General features: G+C 43.6%; 1 protein-coding gene across 3 annotated transcripts in view; it reads right to left on the minus strand.

Moving 5' to 3' along the window:
- Window positions 1-7,136: 7,136 nt before the first annotated feature.
- The window catches only part of LOC309336764 (vomeronasal type-2 receptor 26-like), a 30,097-nt gene continuing 18,061 nt past the window's right edge, over window positions 7,137-19,172 (minus strand). The window contains exons 1-4 of one of the 3 annotated variants that reach the window (XM_081853059.1): window positions 13,412-14,183; window positions 9,746-9,973; window positions 8,626-8,752; window positions 7,137-8,120 (exon numbers count right to left, since the gene is read on the minus strand). In XM_081853059.1, coding sequence (XP_081709185.1) covers window positions 7,207-8,120; window positions 8,626-8,752; window positions 9,746-9,973; window positions 13,412-13,780 — 1,638 coding nt within the window. In that variant the 5' untranslated portion in view covers window positions 13,781-14,183 and the 3' untranslated portion in view covers window positions 7,137-7,206. Of the gene's footprint in view, window positions 8,121-8,625; window positions 8,753-9,592; window positions 9,662-9,745; window positions 9,974-13,411; window positions 14,184-19,172 lie in introns of those variants that run through there. The other 2 variants (XM_081853056.1, XM_081853061.1) reach the window with 2 other exon arrangements.

Raw genomic sequence — 19,172 nt, forward strand, 5'->3', positions numbered from 1 at the left:
GGCTGTATAATCTGGAACTAATGTGATTTGAATAATGTGATGTGATAGACCTGTTAATAAAAATTATTTAAAAAATAAAAATAAAAAAGCAAATAAACGAAGAATCATTTTAGCCTTCCATTCTCCATTAAATGAAAGCAACTTGCAACACTCCCTGCTGTACAAAAACATAAGAAGTGCCTGCTGGTTTTATATCTAACAGCCCAAACTCTGCAGGTAGGAAGGAGCAGAATCTTGCCCAGACCCACCAACAAAGAAAGGAGTAGCATTTAGGAGAGCTTGAACTGGGGTGAATTAGATTGAAATGATCACTCAAAGTCTCTTAAGTTTAGAAACTTGGCAGGAACTATTTACAGGATGAGAAGATATGAAAGAGAGAAGTGCCCTCTTCTGGGCTACCCACCTTAACTTCTGAGTCTGGTGGAACTACCTAGTAAGATTCCTATACTGATTTGAATGTTCCAGAGAGTTTGAAGGGAAGGGGGTGGTCACCTTACATTCCGATTTTTACATTCGTTGATCCGCAAATGCAAGATTGCACAGTGGATTTAATACTTACTTAAGATACGATGTAATCCAAACACACCCAAGACCACCTGGGACTTTTAATTTAGATGGTTCTGTTTGGAATACAGGAATAGGGGAAGCTGTTAAAGGCATTTTATACTTGACTAGGAAGAAACACCCTTTCCCCATAAAAATACAAAATGAGTCACTTACATCATAACAGTGTTTTTGGGAGGGGTGGAGAACTTGAATGGGTAAGTTCTATAAGCTATTGGAAATATGACTCCACTAATGAGGTGGTCTCCTGGCCTGAAATAATTCAGCGGATCACTTTCCTTATTTAGGTTCAATGGGCATTTTGCTTTCAGCATCCCACAGGCTCCATGGGGCATAAGCAGCACAAATAACAGCAGCACTAATATCATCCTGGCTATGCCTGCAAGAGTCATACACTCTTGTGACAGCAGTTACATTAGAAGCACAGCTGGACTCCTACAGTAGCTTCAGAAGCAAAGGTAGAAAAAGGCAACCTCCCACAGAAACGAGCCCTGCCAGCCCCAAATCTCTCAGGCCAGGCTTCTGATATTTGTGACCCAGTTCTTCTTTCAGGCTTGTGACAAAAAGGCATATCATTCTGCCTGTGATTCTGATGTTTATGTTATTTGTGGACTCCAAGGCCACCACTGGCGAAATCCCTGGAGTAAGTAAATTATCATGATTTTTATAATTATCAAGTTAAGAATGTCCACCTGCTCTGCAAATCCCTGGAATTGGTGTGTGACTCAATGGGCATCTGCAGAGCCAAAGCAAAACATGTTTGTGAGAACTCAAAGATGGGGCTGTCAATCTGGGCCCTCTAAACTTGAGGAAACGTTAACTTCAGTAAAGTCCAAGAAACTATAGAATAGCTATGATGGACCAAGACCAGCAAGGCAGGACTTGTTAGACATTTATAAAGTCCTGCATGGTGTGAATAATATGGATAGCAAAAATTTTCCTCCCTCCCAGTAATAATACTAGAAGTTTGGACTTTAGACGGGAATTTAAACCCTTGTGTCCTAGGCTCCTGTCCAACTCCCTGATCACTACACCACACTGCCTCAGAACTATAGATTCATTGGCATCCAGCGGAGGTCTCTAACACCGAGTTAAGCCATGAGATACTCACATGAGCTAATAGAAGTTCAGGTTCATGAGACAACCCAACCAGCTGACTGGTCCATTGGCTTTATACAGGAGCCATAATATCTGGCCTTAGCTTAGTAATATACAGGTATGTAGTAACAGCCAACTAGAGATACAATTCTAATTCAATTCAGCTTCCAATGACGCTGAGTTTTGGAAGAATCAGGACAGAGAAATCTGTTAGAGACCTTGAAGACTGCCCTTTCCCTGGAAGAATTTCAATCATACATAGTTGGGCTGAGGAAGGCAATTAACATAAATGTTATCTATAGAGTCCAGTATGTAATGATCCATTATACATTCAAGAACAGTGTGTTTTATTGCAGGTGTTAATGGAGTTTGGGGCAGATTCTTGAAGATGTGGAACCTTCTGAAGTGACTCTCACTGCTTGCGAATGAGGCCTTCAGCTGTTGAGGTTCTATTGCTCTTTGAACCACTGGGGAAATAGTTTTTTGTAAGAACTCACTGATGGGCCTGTCAATCTGTGTATGGGTAAAAGTTTCCTGTGAAGTCAACAGTGCAATCCTAGCATCTCTACTCAGTATTCCCATTCAGTTTAGTGGGGCCTCCTCCCAAGTAAGCAGCTATTTGATTGCTGCCAAAAAGGGTTGGGAGGACATTCCTTCAAGTGTACTTGCTGCTTACAAAACAACTCATGTGAAATTGAAAAAGACTGAAGGTTCATCAGATGTTCCGGATGATCCTGCTGGATGAACCTGGTGTTCTATTTCTGAAGGATCTTCTGATGGGACTGTCACTGCTTGCAATAGAACTGATGAATCGTAGAGCTGGAAGGGTACCTGAGGATCATGTAGTATAAACTTCTGCAACGCAGGAATATGCAGCTCATGAACTTGTTAGGCACCGAAGTCCAGCAGGTCTTCAAAACATAAATAACCTACGTTTATGAGCACTCGTTATTCCTAATAAGTGGACTTATTCAGCAGCTGTTTTATCAGGGTGAAGGAGAGATGAGACTACATGGCTCTCCTGAGAGACTTGGAATGAGTTCCTGAACTTGCTGTTCCCTTTTCCCCTCCCAGACCACTTTTGTGGTGTGTCTCTAAATTGTGACATGAGGGCAGGATCTGTCTTCTTGATATTTGTGAGTCAATCTTGGGAGCTTACTTGTGGAGCAGACTCCTGAACACTCAGCCTGACCCCCCTGATGATCTCCATATTCTTCTTCATGCTCAGGCTATGAAAGAAAACATTAAGCTTGTTGGAGAGCCAGGCTGCTCGTGACCTAGTTGCAGGAGTGACGTTGGCCAGTGACGTTACCATGCATGAATGCAGATGTATCATTGTGACATCAGTGTATGATGTCACAGACAGAATGAGCTTCAAACACCAGTAAAGTGAGAGACAGTTAACAGTCAGACCCAGGCTTAATGCTGTGGGTATTCGTGGCAGATGATGAAAAGGTAAAACATGGGGGCTATGGTATCTTTTACCAAAGGTTACAGTTGTCTAGAGAGCAAAAATGAATTAGATGGCTGAAACAATAATATAGGGGCACAGCAGAACATGGACTAGATACATGCTGAAGGTCCTGGGTTCAATTCCTGACATCTGCAAATCATCCTGAAATCTTTGGGGCAGGAGCAAGACTGCAAGAAACCTTTAATTGACTTAAAAAAGGATGTGTACAAAAAATGGAAAAGGGGGGAAACCACCAGAGAGGAATTCAAACAAATAGCCAGCACGTGTAGACACAAAGTCAGAAAAGCTAAAGCACAGAATGAACTCAGGCTTGCTAGAGAGGTTAAAAGCAACAAAAAAGGCTTTTATGGGTATGTTCGTAGCAAAAGGAAGAACAAAGAAACAGTGGGGTCACTCAGAGGAGAAGCTGGTGAAATGCAAACAGGGGACACAGAAAGGGCTGAACTCCTCAATGCCTTCTTTGCCTCAGTCTTCTCCGATAAAGAAATCAATGCCCGACCTGAAGAATTTGGAGCAAATGATTCAGCAGAGGAAACACGGCCCAGAATAACTAAGGAGATAGTACAAGAATACTTGGCTAGTTTAGATGTATTCAAGTCTCCAGGGCCAGATGAACTGCATCCAAGAGTATTAAAAGAACTGGCAGATGTGATGTCAGAACCACTGGCAGTCATCTTTGAGAATTCCTGGAGAACAGGCGAAGTCCCGGCAGACTGGAGGAGGGCAAATGTTGTCCCTATTTTCAAAAAGGGGAAAAGAGAGGACCCAAATAATTACCGCCCAGTCAGTCTGACATCAATACCAGGGAGGATTCTGGAGCAGATCATTAAGCAAACAGTCTGTGAGCACCTAGAAAGGAATGCTGTGATCACCAATAGTCAGCATGGATTTCTGAAAAATAAGTCATGTCAGACTAACCTGATCTCGTTTTTTGACAGAATTACAAGCCTGGTAGATGAAGGGAATGCAGTGGATGTAGCCTACCTTGATTTCAGCAAGGCATTTGACAAGGTGCCCCATGATATTCTTGTAAAGAAGCTGGTAAAATGCGGTCTTGACTATGCTACCACTCAGTGGCTTTGTAACTGGCTGACTAACCGAACACAAAGGGTGCTCATCAATGGTTCCTCTTCATCCTGGAGAAGAGTGACTAGTGGGGTGCCACAGGGTTCTGTCTTATTCAACATCTTTATCAACGACTTGGATGATGGACTCAAGGGCATCCTGATCAAATTTGCAGATGACACCAAACTGGGAGGGGTGGCTAACACCCCAGAGGACAGGATCACACCTGGAGTACTGTGTCCAGTTCTGGGCACCACAGTTCAAGAAGGACACTGACAAACTGGAACGGGTCCAGACGAGGGCAACCAAAATGGTCAAAGGCCTGGAAACGATGGCTTATGAGGAACGGCTAAGGGAGCTGGGCATGTTTAGCCTGGAGAAGAGGAGATTAAGGGGTGATATGATAGCCATGTTCAAATATATATAAGGATGTCACATAGAGGAGGGAGAAAGGTTGTTTTCTGCTGCTCCAGAGAAGCGGACACGCAGCAATGGATCCAAACTACAAGAAAGAAGATTCCACCTAAACATTAGGAAGAACTTCCTGACAGTAAGAGCTGTTCGACAGTGGAATTTGCTGCCAAGGAGTGTGGTGGAGTCTCCTTCTTTGGAGGTCTTTAAGCAGAGGCTTGACAACCATATGTCAGGAGTGCTCTGATGGTGTTTCCTGCTTGGCAGGGGGTTGGACTCGATGGCCCTTGTGGTCTCTTCCAACTCTATGATTCTATGATTCTATGATTCTATGACTTTATAATTTTCATGGGGCCTCCGCCCAAGTAGACAGCTATTTGATTGCTGCCAAAAAGGGTTGGGAGGACATTCCTTTAGGTGTCCTTGCTGCTTACAAAACAACTCATGTGAAATTGAAAAAGACTGAAGGCTCATCAGATGTTCCGGATGATCCTGCTGGATGAACCTGGTGTTCTATTTCTGAAGGATCTTTTGATGGGACTGTCACTGCTTGCAACAGAACTGATGAATCATAGAGTAGGAAGGGTACCTATGGATGATGTAGTATAAACTTCTGCAACGCAGGAATATGCAGCTGATGAACTTGTTAGGCACCGAAGTCCAGCAGGTCTTCGAAACATAAATAACCTACGTTTATGAGCACTTGTTATTCCTAATAAGTGGACTTATTCAGCAGCTGTTTCATCAGGGTAAAGGAGAGATGAGACTACATGGCTCTCCTGAGAGACTTGGAATGGAATGGAACTTGTTGTTCCCTTTTTCCCTCCCGGTCCACTTTTGTGGTGTGTCTCTAAATGGTGACATGAGGGCAGGATCTGTCTTCTTGATATTTGTGAGTCAATCTTGGGAGCTTACTTGTGTAGCAGGATTAAAATGCCAATAATGATTAAGCTCTACTTTAAACTTTTTAAAAAAATGTTGTGAAAACCTTTCTGTTGCCTTACTGTATCTAACATGATAAGTTTTTTTAGGTTGCATTGCCCATTTCTCCTGGGGAAAGACCTTCTTGAGATAAATTCTCTCACTCCCTGCAGACAGGAGACAGTGGTCCTTTTCCATACACGCAGAAGCATAAATAGCTGTGTGTGTGTGTGTGTGTGTGTGTGTGTGTGTGTGAGAGAGAGAGAGAGAGAGAGAGAGAGAGAGAGAGAAGTGTATATTCTGGGAGGCATAACTAATTTTATATAATATTTTTTATTAATTTTCAATTACAATACAGTGATACCTCAGATTACATACACTTCAGGTTACACATGCTTCAGGTTACAGTCTCCGTTAACCCAGAAGAGGCCCCATTAGCTAACAGTGATGCTTCAGGTTAAGAACAGTTTCAGGTTAAGAACAGACCTCCAGAATGAATTAAGTACTTAACCCGAGGTACCACTGTAATCCAATGACAATCACATCATCACAAACCAAATTATAATAATAAAAAGGAGCCAATTATTCAAATGCCAAATGAAACATATTTAGGTGACTTCCCGTGTCTGGACTTCTGGGTGCGATGATCTTAATTAGGGCTTTCAAGGTCAGCACCAACACTTTGAATTTTGCTCGGAAACGTACTGGGAGCCAGTGAAGTTCCTTTAGAATCACTGTTCTTTGGACCGGGCAGAGATAACCAGAGCATGCACCACTCTGGTGAGACAGTTTGTGGGCAGGTAGGGTCGCAGCTGGCATACCATATGGAGCTGGTAGACAGAGTTAACCTGTGCCTCCATGGACACCTGTGAGTCCAAAATGACTCACCTGCGCACCTGGTCCTTCAGGGGCACAGTTGCCCCATTCAAGACCATTCAAGACCAGGGGTCCCCCATGTCCGCCCCCATCTCCCAAAAACAGTACCTCTGTCTTGTCAGGATTCAACTTTGGTCCGTTAGCCACCATCCTCCCTCCAGCCACCTCCAGATACTCACACATTAACCTTAACTGGTTCCTCAAACTGATGAACACCCAGCCCAACCCTCCTGATGATCTCCATATTCTTCTTCATGCTCAGGCTATATATTAAGCTTGCTGGAGTGCCAGGCTGCTTGTGACCTAGTTGCAGGAGTGACGTTGGCCAGTGACGTTACCATGGATGAATGCAGATGTATCATTGTGACATCAGTGTATGATGTCATAGACAGAATGAGCTTCAAACACCAGTAAAGTGAGAGACAGTTAACAGTCAGACCCAGGCTTAATGCTTTGGGTATTCGTGGCAGATGATGAAAAGGTAAAACATGGGGGCTTTACCAAAGATTACAGTTGTCTAGAGAGCAAAAATGAATTAGATGGATGAAACAATAATATAGGGGCACAGCAGAACATGGACTAGATACATGCTGAAGGTCCTGGGTTCAATTCCTGACATCTGCAAATCATCCTGAAATCTTTGGGGCAGGAGCAAGACTGCAAGAAACCTTTAATTGACTTTATACTTTCCTAGGCAACCAGCCCAAACCGCTAACAGCATTCTGACACCAGACTCGCTTCCACTTGAACAACGTGGTATATGGTGTGAAGCTAAGAATCATCAAAGAAGCTAAGAATCAGACACTACCGCCTCCACTTTTTGTAGTTAGATGTGCCTTTGTGTTCAGATCAGGCCTGAGTATGATAATGTAGCACTTCGGTAGGAAGATGCAGCCCAGAAGCCCAGCACTGGAGGCCAATATAGAGAAGACCTGCACAGCTACCATGAACTTCCCTTTTGTGCTCAGGTAGGTGGGCACAAAGGACACCCAAACACTGCAGAAGACCAGCATGCTGAAGGTGATCAGCTTGGCTTCATTGAAGGACCCGGGAAGCTTTCTGGCTAGGAAAGCCACCGTGAAGCAGATGGCAGCCAGGAAGCCCATGTAGCCAAGGACAGTGTAGAACATGGCAACAGATCCCTCATTGCATAGAAGGATGATCTCTCTAGCTTGGGAGTGCATGTCGGAGTCTGGGAAGGGTGGGGAGATTCCCAGCCAGATGCTGCAGATGACAACCTGCATACTGGAACAGGAAAGGACAATGGAGTTGGCCAGACTCTTCCCCAGCCATCTCCTCACCCTCTTCCCTGGCTTTGTGGCCATGAAGGCCAGCACCACAGTGATGGTTTTTGCCAAAACAGAAGAGACGGCAACTGAGATGATGATGCTAAAGGCTGTTTGTCGGAGAAGGCAGGTCACTTTGCTTGGCCGGCCGACGAACAGGAAGGAGGACAAAAAGGAAAGCAGGAGGGAGATGAGGAGGATATAGGATAAGTCTCGATTGTTAGCTTTGACTATGGGAGTTTCCATGTATTTAATGAAGATTCCTAGGAGAACACAAGCGGTTAAGCACAAGAAGAGAGCAAAGGACTCCAGGAGGATCCCCAAGGGTTCTTCATAAGTGAGGAATGTTATAATCTTGGGGACACATTTGTCTCTTGCTTGATTTGCATGCTGTTCTTCTGGGCATTTGGTGCAATGCTTTGCATCTGCAGAGAAGAAGAATGACTTCAGTATCACTAAGAAATCTCACACATCCTTAAGTGTCTGTGTTCCAATACAATGGGATAATACCACAAAGTGGGAGAGGTCAGGAAATCAGAGAGGGACAACATTTCCCTTGCTTGAATAGTACTATATCCTGCACAGAATTAAAATGGCATTCTTAAGCCACTTTTGAACATTTTAGTCTGATGTAGGCATCATCAGATTTGCTTCCATGTTGGAGAAACAGAACAGATTACAGAGTGTTCTCCTTCTATAAGGAAAGTTTGCACATGTTTTGATTTTATTTCATTCATTCATTCATTCATTCATTCATTCATTTATCCTTCCAATTCTAGGCTACTTAACATGAAAAGTGGTGCACAGAAAACTAAAGCAACAGCTGACAACTTAAGCAATAATCAGTTTTTTCACTCTAGGTTTACTCTTTTATGAGCAGCATCCTCAGGCTGCCCACAGCTGTATCCCATAGAGCACTCAGTCACCCACCTTCCTGAATGGAGATGGTCCCTTCCGCACAAGGAGCACAATCATAGCAGCAAACAGCCTCCCCTTCTTTAGCCACTCTGGCATATCCAGGGAGACAGCTTTCGGTGCATCTTGAACGAGGTACGACCTAAAAACCAGGAGAGGGAGAATCAACGGAGATCGGCATAAATTGCAGACATTGAAGAATAATCTTTTTTAGAATTCTGAGGCCAGGTTAGAAAGCTTAAAAATAGGAATGAGACCCTTCTAAATTTTCTTGATCTGTGCAGAAATCGTCTTGTTTCTGACATAAATTTTCATCTTTAAAAAGCATAATGGGATTTAGAAAAGGTTAACTAATTAAACTCTCTATTTCCTTTTATTGCTTCTGTTTGATATTATGATATGTGTTTTTGTGTTTTTATAAGTAGTTGGCGTTATTGGGCAGCTGTTAAAGCCTACATGGCAGCTACGGCACCCCTGTCAACTTTGGGTCCATTGATGCATTTTCATCTCTCCCTCTGAGTGGATGAACAAGGAAAAGTGTAAAGACAACCTCTCCTCTCTTTGCCCCTCTCCAACTGAATTGCTATGCAAAACAGAGAGGGCAAGGAAAACAGCAGTGACACAGACATCTGGGAAGTGGCGGTCACCCTGGGAAGGGCCATCTTAGGGTTAATCTGAAATGGGCAGCTACTGGCAAATTATCCTAACTAAGAAGATGTCACCACAAGGGAACTGCAGCCAGTGTGGTGGAGTGGTTAAAGGGATGGACAAGAACCCAGGTGACTAAGGTTCAAATTCCCATGCAGCCATGAACCTTCCTGGGTGACCTTGGGCCGTTCACTTCCTCTCAATCTGTCCTACTTCACAGGGTTGTTGAGGGGATAAAATGAAGAGGCAGGAAACCATATATAGCATGTTGAGCTCCATAGAGAAAAGGTGGCATATGTGGCGTTTCAGAAGTGCAGAAGCCACTGAAGCTTACAGAAGCCATAGAAGCTTATAGATGCTAACAGAAGTGTTCCAGAATCTTCCAGTGTGTCTGGAAGATTTCCAAGGTTCCAAGGTTTCCATAGAAACAGACATGGGCATGAATCCTGACAGGATATAAATATAATAAATAAATAAATGCAATAACCTTGCTGAATTTCCCAGGCCACAAAATGGCTTCTGCATTAATGGTTAATTTTATGTCAGAGGAGGAGTGTCCCTTGATGCTCCCAACTTTCATTCTGCTGATAGATCCATTGCGAAACATGACTGAGTTCATGATATCAAAGTTGGCAGTCAGCTCCCCATTCTTATCAAAATACATCCCTCCTACGGATGCATTAGAAAGCTGGATTTCTTTTAAGAAAGTGTGAAGCTGGAATGGCAGAGAAAACACCAGCATTTAGAAAACATGATATAATGTGAGAACTGCAGGCTTGTGTGCAAACTCCATTGTAAAGGTAAAGGTACCCCTGCCCGCACGGGCCAGTCTTGCCAGACTCTAGGGTTGTGCGCCCATCTCACTCTATAGACCGGGGCCAGCGCTGTCCGGAGACACTTCCGGGTCACGTGGCCAGCGTGACAAGCTGCATCTGGCGAGCCAGCGCAGCACACGGAACGCCGTTTACCTTCCCGCTGGTAAGCGGCCCCTATTTACCTACTTGCACCCGGGGGTGCTTTCGAACTGCTAGGTTGGCAGGCGCTGGGACTGAACGACGGGAGCGCACCCCGCCGTGGGGATTCGAACCGCCAACCATATGATTGGCAAGTCCTAGGCGCTGAGGTTTTACCCACAGCACCACCCGCATCCTACCAAATGCCCTGGAAACATTCTGCAATTGTTTTGCAATTATATATTTTACTATCATCTAAACTCCATTGTAGATGATAGCAAAATATATAATTGCAAAACAATTGCAGGATGTTTCCTGGGCATTTGATTTATTAAATCCTTTTCCGAAGTAAAATATTTTGTAGGACATGGTCTTGTTTTTCTTTGATAATTGAGAAATGTTCCAGACACCGTACCAATTTGAACTGAACTCCTATCAGCCATATTTGATGACATTTGGGTCATTATAACAGGTCCTTTATGAGGTTTTAAATCCTCTTGGGGATAAGACTGAAATAAACATACTGTATGTTGAGGACATGGCCGGGAAAACACATTGGAACTCTAGAAAGCTTGCATGCATTTTGATCTGCTTTAATCTATCCTATTGTGATTTCTTACAAATAGTGAGGCCTTACAAATAGTGGGGGAGAGAAGGCACGCAAAATGTGAGGGAGGTAGTGAAAGATACAGGAAACTGAATGCAGATTTCCGAAAAATAGCAAGGAGAGTCAAGAGGGCCTTCTTAAACAAGCAATGCAAAGAAATAGAGGAAAACAATAGAATGGGAAAAAGCAGAGATCTGTTCAAGGAAATTGGAGATATGAAAGGAACATTTTGTACAAAGACAGGAGTGCCTGGCGTGCTCTGGTCCATGGGGTCACAAAGAGTCGGACACGACTAAACAACTAAACAACAACAGCAATTGTGATTTCAACTTTCTATATCTTTCAAATTAGGGTATTGCATTTCTTTGTGAGAATTTTATTGCTTTAACTTTTTTTTGTAAACTATTTTGAGGGTTTTTTCCAGCAGTCAGGCGATATATACATTTTATGATATAATTATATTAAATATCAATGTGAGAGAATTCTCCTTAACAGTTTATTATACCCTATTTTGTGAAGGACAGGACATACAACCACAATGAGATAAACTACAAAAGATATAGACTCCCAAAAGAATTCCAATGACGGAAAACAGATGGCAAAAAAGCAGAGAGTACAGACCTGCCATGGCTGCAGTTCCAATCTGTCTCCTCCACCCACCATTAGCATCCATTTTGATCTGGATGAATATGCAGCATTTAAAGCCTGAGCCACAAGTTGGACACCGTAGTAAATGCTGTAACGATCTTGAGACCAGATTCCCTCAACCACTTTCTGGGACAAAGTTTCCAGCTGTTCCTTTTCTGTGCATTTTGTCCAACCCACCATGGGCAGCACATCCTTTGAACATAAACAATGGAATGCTCTCTGCCAAACCTGTGCAACTGCAACTTTAGGTTCAGAAGACAGTCGAGTATTGTAGCCATGTTCTGTCCTTCTCTTGGTATTCATTATAAAGGATAGAGAGCCATGGGCAGGCTGGAAGGAAGCCACATCACCAAACAACGTCTCATCAACACTCGGAATGTCTGTTGTGATCCAGACTATCCCCTGAGATTTCCTCAATTCACGAATGTTTTGTAAGTAGATGATCACATAAACTCCATATTCAGTGTCTCCATAGTAAATGAACACCTTGACTTGTTTCAGGACAGAATGTTTACAATGCAAGGATGACATCTCCATAAGGAAATAAGGGATTTTTTCCAAGAAAGCCACACAAATCCCACTGCGAATCAGCAGAGGTGTGAAAACACTCAGGAACTTTTCTCCATTGTCATTGTCTGGAACAAAGAGACCAACCCAGGTCCACCTAAAATGGAGCAGCAACTTGACAATCCCCATGTACTGGGTTTCTTCTTTGGGGACCATCCGGTAGACAAAAGGGAAATGGCTTTTCTCATTCAGATCCTGAGCAGCCGAGCCAAAACTGATCTAGGAAGAAAAGGATCGGTGTCAAGTTTTCAGGAATACACAAGCAGGGCCCCGCCGCATGACCAGGCCAAAGGCCCATCTTCTCACAGTAGCTAACCAGATGCTTCTGGATGTATGCAATGCCTTTGATGGAGGAATCCTGTTCAGAAGAGGACCTGGAGGTTACAGAGAAGGAAGTGGCTCTAATGGACACTGCGGCAGAGCAGGGCAATACAAAATAAGGAATACAAAATAAGGGCCCTGTCACATGATCGGGCCAATGCTCATGTGACATCTAATCCAGCATCCTGTTCTCACAGTGGCTAACCAGTTGCTTCTGGGAAGCATTTCATGCCTCCGGTGGAGAATCTGGAGTTCACAGAGAAGGAAGTGGCTCCAATGAATATTGAGGCAGACTAGGGCATCTGGGGCTTTCAGGGGTCATGGCATTCCAACCTCTTCTTAGAATCACAATGGGCCACTTCAAAGAATGAGAGGCAGAGGCAGAGGCTAAGCAGCCACTCAGTCTGCAGGGCTGGAGGCCTTAACCTCCATGCTCAGTTAGCTTCTGGACAGCCACTGGTCTCTCCTGGGGAGCAAAGGACTACAGTGGTACCTCGGGTTACATACGCTTCAGGTTACAGACTCCGCTAACCCAGAAATATTACCTTGGGTTAAGAACTTTGCTTCAGGGTGAGAACAGAAATCGTACAGCAGCGGTGCAGCGGCAGCAGGAGGCCCCATTAGCTAAAGTGGTGCTTCAGGTTAAGAACAGTTTCAGGTTAAGAACAGACCTCCAGAACGAATTAAGTTCTTAACCTGAGGTACCACTGTATGTTGAACTATGATACTAGTTTTTCCTACCCAGTCTGGTGAGGGTGAGAGAAAGAGACGCAGGGCTTTCCAAATCAGTTCCCACTTTCTTAAAATGTGACATTCTTTCTATGATCTGTCTTTTTGGGTGCTTGTGATTTCTGTTCCCTGGAGATCAGGGATGGGGAAAATTTGGTCCTCAGGATGTTGCTGAACTACAACTCCCATCAGTCCCCACAAGCATGGCGAATGGCCAGGAATGGTTGGCTTTGTAGTTCAGAAACCTCTGGAGGGGTGGAGGGGTTTCTCAACACTGGTGGAGATATAGAAAAGAGGAAGAAAACATAGCTGGTCTCCAAAGTCCTACCTGGGGCATTTTGTAGATGCCCAACATGCTTGAAATCTGGCTGGCAATTTCAGAAGTAGTTACTTCAAAAACTGCTATAACATTACTCTGTCTTCCACAGCTGTGGCTTGAAATGCTGTCTAGCAGAGCATCAGCTGTTGTTCCGACATCAAAAGCGGCCTCATAGATGCTGTAGCCCAGGGTGGCATTGGGTAAAAGCTTAGGATTCCGATTGATCTCTTGGATGGCAAATAAGGGGGACAGAGTGGGAGAGGGGTTCTCTGATGTTAAACTGCAAATGAATAAACAATGAATACATGATTTAAAATGAATAAAAAATGAATAAATGAATAAATAAATAAACATTTGTTTCAGCTGTCTCCTTACCATTTAATGAAGACAACATGTCATACTCATTGTTCTATAAGAACCTAAGAAGAATCTACTAGTCTTATATCTAACGGGCCAAGCTTTAAAGGAGTACAATCTTGTCCATGTGCTCCAACAAGGAAATGAATATTTTTTGAGGTGAGCTTGCAGCTTTGGGTGAATTTGATTGGAATGATAACATACAGTTTCTGGAGCTTAGAGACTTGACAGGAACTATTTACAGGATGAGAAGGAACAAAAGAGAGAAATAGCAGACATTTTGTCCGCAGAGGACAGGAATCCAAATCTCTGAGATTGGTGGGCCGAGATAAGATACACATAGTGGTATCTGAAGAAGTGTGCATGCACACAAAAGCTTATATCCAGAACAAACTTAGTTGGTCTATAAGGTGCTACTGGACAATTTTTTTATTTTTTTATTTTGACTGTGTCAGACCAACACAGCTATCTACCTGAATCTAGAATACAGTGGTGCCCCGCAAGACGAATGCCTCGCAAGACGAAAAACCCGCTAGACAAAAGGGTTTTCCGTTTTTCGAGGCGCTTCGCAAGACGAATTTCCCTATGGGCTTGCTTCGCAAGACGAAAACGTATTGCAAGTTTTGCAAGTTTTTTCGCTTTCCCCCCTTTTTCTAAGCCGCTAAGCCGCTTAGCCGCTAAGCCGCTAATAGCCGCTAAGCCGCTAATAGCGCTAATCCGCTAAGCCGCTAATAGGGATGCTTCACAAGACGAAAAACCCGCAAGACGAAGAGACTCGCGGAACAGATTAATTTCGTCTTGTGAGGCACCACTGTAGTGGCTTTAAACAAGTGCTGGCTAGGTTGCTAGACAAGCCGTGGCCTTGTGTGGTTTCAAGTAGCCCATGCATTAACTAGAAGTGGAGAAGGAGGAAATGTGTTTGCTCTTTTCCAACAGTAAAGGTAAAGGTAAAGGGACCCCAGACAGTTAAGTCCAGTCGCAAACGACTCTGGGGTTGCAGTGCTCATCTCACTTTACAGGTCAAGGGAGCCAGCGTTTGTCTGCAGACAGTTTTTCCGGTTCATGTGGCCAGCATGACTAAGCTGCTTCTGGCGAACCAGAGCAGCGCACGGAAACGCCGTTTACCTTCCCGCTGGAGCAGTACCTATTTATCTACTTGCACTTTTTGGGGTGCTTTCGAACTGCTAGGTGGGCAGGAGCAGGGACAGAGCAACGGGAGCTCATCCCATCGCGGGGATTCGAACTGCCAACCTTTTGATCTGTAAGCCCAAGGCTCAGTGGTTTAGACCAGTGTTTCCCAACCTTGGGCCTACAGCTGTTTTTGAACTATAATTCCCATTATCCCTGACCACTGGTATTGCTGGCTAGGGATTAGACCACAGTGCCACAAACGTTCCAACAGTAGCAACATTAAATCACAGCTGAGAACAAGGTCAAGATCCAGGAGTTCGTGATAAGTAGCACTTGCTCCAAAACTCAACAGGGCTTGTTAAGTTGTTCCAACAATATCCCCTGCCCACTTACCTAGCTTTTAAGGAGAGGCAGAGAAATCTCAGTTGCTTGCAAGTTATTCTCTTTCTCTCCCTGCAGGAATTCCCTGACTGAAGATTTCAAACCTCTTCGGGGTTGGAGTCAGTCCCTTCTCTTATCTTGATGCACTGCTCTTCCCCAGAATGCATCATTGGGCATGGCTCCCAAATTCTTGCATTCTGTCCCAGCAGATTGTGAGAGTTTTACACCTCAGGGATGCTTCCTCAAGCTGGGAATGCTGCCTAGTAACTCTGCAGAAGTTATGAGTATTTAGCTTAAGTAACTATGAACCCTAAAATCTGGGATTCCCTCGAAACCGGTGCTAAATTTTGCAGTCAGTTTGCAAAAGTTTGCAGTGAAAATCCTGCATTTGGAATCAACCCACAAACTGAGTAATTGATACATCAAACTGAGGTTTGTAAATCAAAAAACCTGAAGCCCCCAAAGGAGGTTCAGAACTAACCTCCCTGTTTGCAAAATACAAAGGGGTCGGTGTTAATTTAAATCCCCAAACCTTCTTTTTAAGTCAATAGATGGGCAAAGGAGGGTTTATCAGGGATTGCCAGAAATCAGTTGCTGTCTGGCAAATAGCAGTGATTGCGAACGCAAGGTGGGTAACATAAATCGCTTACCTCATAACATGGTTTCTGGGGCCCTGGGAAAAGTCAGGTCGGTAAATATGAACACGTCCTTGATTTATGACTCCACCAATAAGGTGGTCACCTGGCCTGAAATAATTCAATGGATTGTGATCCTCTTCCATATTTAATGGACATTTTGCTTTCAGCATCGCACTGACTCCATGGGGAATAAGCAGCAGAAATAGCAGCAGCACTAATACCATCCTGGCTATGCCTGCAAGAGCCACACACTCTTCTGACAGCAGTGACATTAGGAGCGCAGCTGGACTCATACAGTAGCTTCAAGCAAAGGTACAAAAAGGAAAACTCCCACAGAAAGGATCCCTGCCTGCCCCAAATCTCTCAGTCCACGCTTCAGATATTTATAACACACTTCTTTTTGTACAGCAGGTTTATGACAATATGTTAGCTCATCCTGACTATGATTATGATGTTTATGTTATTTTTGGACTCAAAGACCATCGCTGGGCAAATCTCTAGACTATATAAATAAATCACCATGATTTTGATAATTATAAGGTTAAGAAGGTCCAACTCCCTGGCATCTGTGTATGACTCAACGGGCAGCTGCAGAGCAAGAGCAAAACATGTTAGTTAGAACTCACAGATGGGGCTGTCATTCTGGGCCCTGTTAAACCTGAGGGGAAATCAACTTCAGTAAAGTTCAGGAAATTATAGAACAGTTATTATTGACAAAGACGAGCAAGGCAGGACATGATTGATGTTTATAAACTCCTGTATGGATTATACGGATAGCAAAAAGTTTTCCCCCCTCCCAACAATAAAGCTAGAAGTTTGTACCAAGTGGAACTTCAATCTTGGTGTCCTAGGCCATCATGCAACACCCTGGGACATCTGCCTGGCTGCTGTGAAATAAGGTAGCTGCAGTACAGGAGTCCTAGATCTGATACAAACTGTAAACAGATCAAGACATTGGCAAGATTATTGTAAAAACTTGCAGTTTTAAACCTGCAGTCCTGCTTGTGGCTTCCCAATGTGGCAGCTGGTTGGCTGCTGTTAGAGAATGTAGCTGCACTAGAGGAGTCCTAGATCTGATACAAACTGTAAACAGATCAAGACATTGGCAGGATTATTGTAAAAACCTGTTGTTTTAAATATATATGTGAGATATACACTGGTGCCTCGGGTTATGAGCAACCTAGTTAACACAGTTTTTGGATTATGAACACTTCAAACCTGGAAATGCATGTTCTGGTTTGCATACATTTTTTGGATTGTGAACGTACTCCGTTCGGGGGTGCACTTCCGCTTTGTCGGTATGGCCTTCTCTCGTTCAGCACAGCGGTGGCGGCGGCTGCAGCAGCAGCGGCAGAGGGACCCAGTGCAGGGGAGCGGCAGTGGCATCCCTTGTCTGCTCGGCACAGCCTTCTTGCGATCTCCCTTGTTTTGTTCTACTGCCAGCTTTGACCTTTTAACTGCTATGCCTTCTTTTCCTCCCTCTCTCCGACTCCGCCAGATATTTCTGCCTTAGGACGAGGGGACGGGAGCTTGGCGAGACCCGAGTGGTTTGCTCTTTACTTTCCAGTCTCTGGGTTGGTCAGGTTATGTGGCTCTGTCCTGCTTCTGGCTCCATCGAAGCCTCTGGACGATCACAAGTAGGGGCACTGAAACAAAAGCCAGGAGCCTTTAAGTTCTTCGTTTATTTGCTAGTTAAGTTTGTATGCTGTCGCTGCAGCATCAAGGACCCCCTTCTCCACTTCAGGGTGATGCTGCCGCGGCTGGAAGTGACGTCCCTTTCTTGCTCGGCACAGCCTTCCGTCGCTTATATATTATTTCTCAATATTCTTTTATCCTTTTACAAGTCCACCACATATGATAAAACGTACTCTTAGCCTCATTGCATCTCCAGCACTTATTTGATTCAGACTCATACATTTTGGCAAGTCTACTCAGAGTTAAATACCATCTGTAGATCATTTTCATATAGTTCTCCTTCAAAGAATTAAATGCTGTGAACTTCAAATCACTCTTCCAAAGTTTTTCACAGAGATTCAGATCTATATTATGTCCTATATCTATTGCCCCTTGTGTCATAGAAGCGGGTGGTGCTGTGGTCTAAACCACTGAGCCTCTTGGGCTTGCAGATCAGAAGGTCAGTAGTTTGAATCCTGGTGACGGAGTGAGCTCCCGTTGCTCTGTCCTAGCTCCTGCCAACCTAGCAGTTCAAAAGCACGCCAGTGCAAGTATAAATAGGTACTGCTGTGGCAGGAAGGTAAACCATCTTTCTGTGCACTCTGGTTTCTGTCACAGTGTTCTATTGCACCAGAAGAGGTTTAGTTATGCTGGCCACATGACCCGGAAAGATATATGTGAAAAAATGCCGGCTCCCTTGGCCTGAAAGCGAGATGAGCGCCACAACCCCAGAGTTGCCTTTGACTGGACTTAACTGTCCAGGAGTCCTTTACCTTTACCATAGAAGCTTTAACAAGCTCGTCTTTTGTTTCCCACTTTATTTTTTATTTTTTTTATAAATATTTATTAAGGTTTTTAAATATAAATGCACACATAATAAACAGTCTTACTTCTTTCACAACAATTTCATCACTTCTTTGGACTCCCTCACGTCTCCCGCTCCCATTTACATCGTTAAAAAAAATAATTTTTTTCCAAACAAATTATCAACTTGTTTACAATCTCATGTCCACTCATTCACATATAATCTAGCGCTTCTTCCAAAAAATTTTATATTTTCTTTAGTCTCACTTATCATCAAATTTAAATCTAGTTTAGTGGTGACCAGTTTTTTATAATCTAGCATCCTTCTTAACATTCAACCAAATTACAATGTTTTTGTAGATACATCTTGAATTTCTCCCAGTCTTCCTCCAACTTCTCTTCTCCCAGATCACGGATTCTGCCGGTCATCTCGGCCAGTTGCATATAGTCCATCAGCTGCATCTGCCACTCTTCCAGTGTGGGTAGATCTTGAGTTTTCCAGTTTTTATAACTTTAATAACAAATTGTACATTTTATTTTATAAAAGTTCTTTTTCAAATCGTGAGCTTTGGTCAGAAAAAAATCATTTCCCCTGTCAATTTTAAACTTTTTGTGTAATTGATGATATTGTTATCAATCTGTAACGTGGCTCCTTACATTTCTATTGGTTTAAGTTTCGGTTCTCACTCTGTAAAATATAGCAATTCCCTGTAAGTTTCCCATTCTCTAATTTCCTTATAGTTCTACCTACACCCAGGGAAACCAGTCTATTGAGATTCCCCATC

The sequence above is a fragment of the Podarcis erhardii genome (genome assembly GCF_964252035.2).
Source record: "Podarcis erhardii genome assembly, chromosome: 2".
NCBI classification, from domain to species: Eukaryota; Metazoa; Chordata; class Lepidosauria; order Squamata; family Lacertidae; genus Podarcis; species Podarcis erhardii.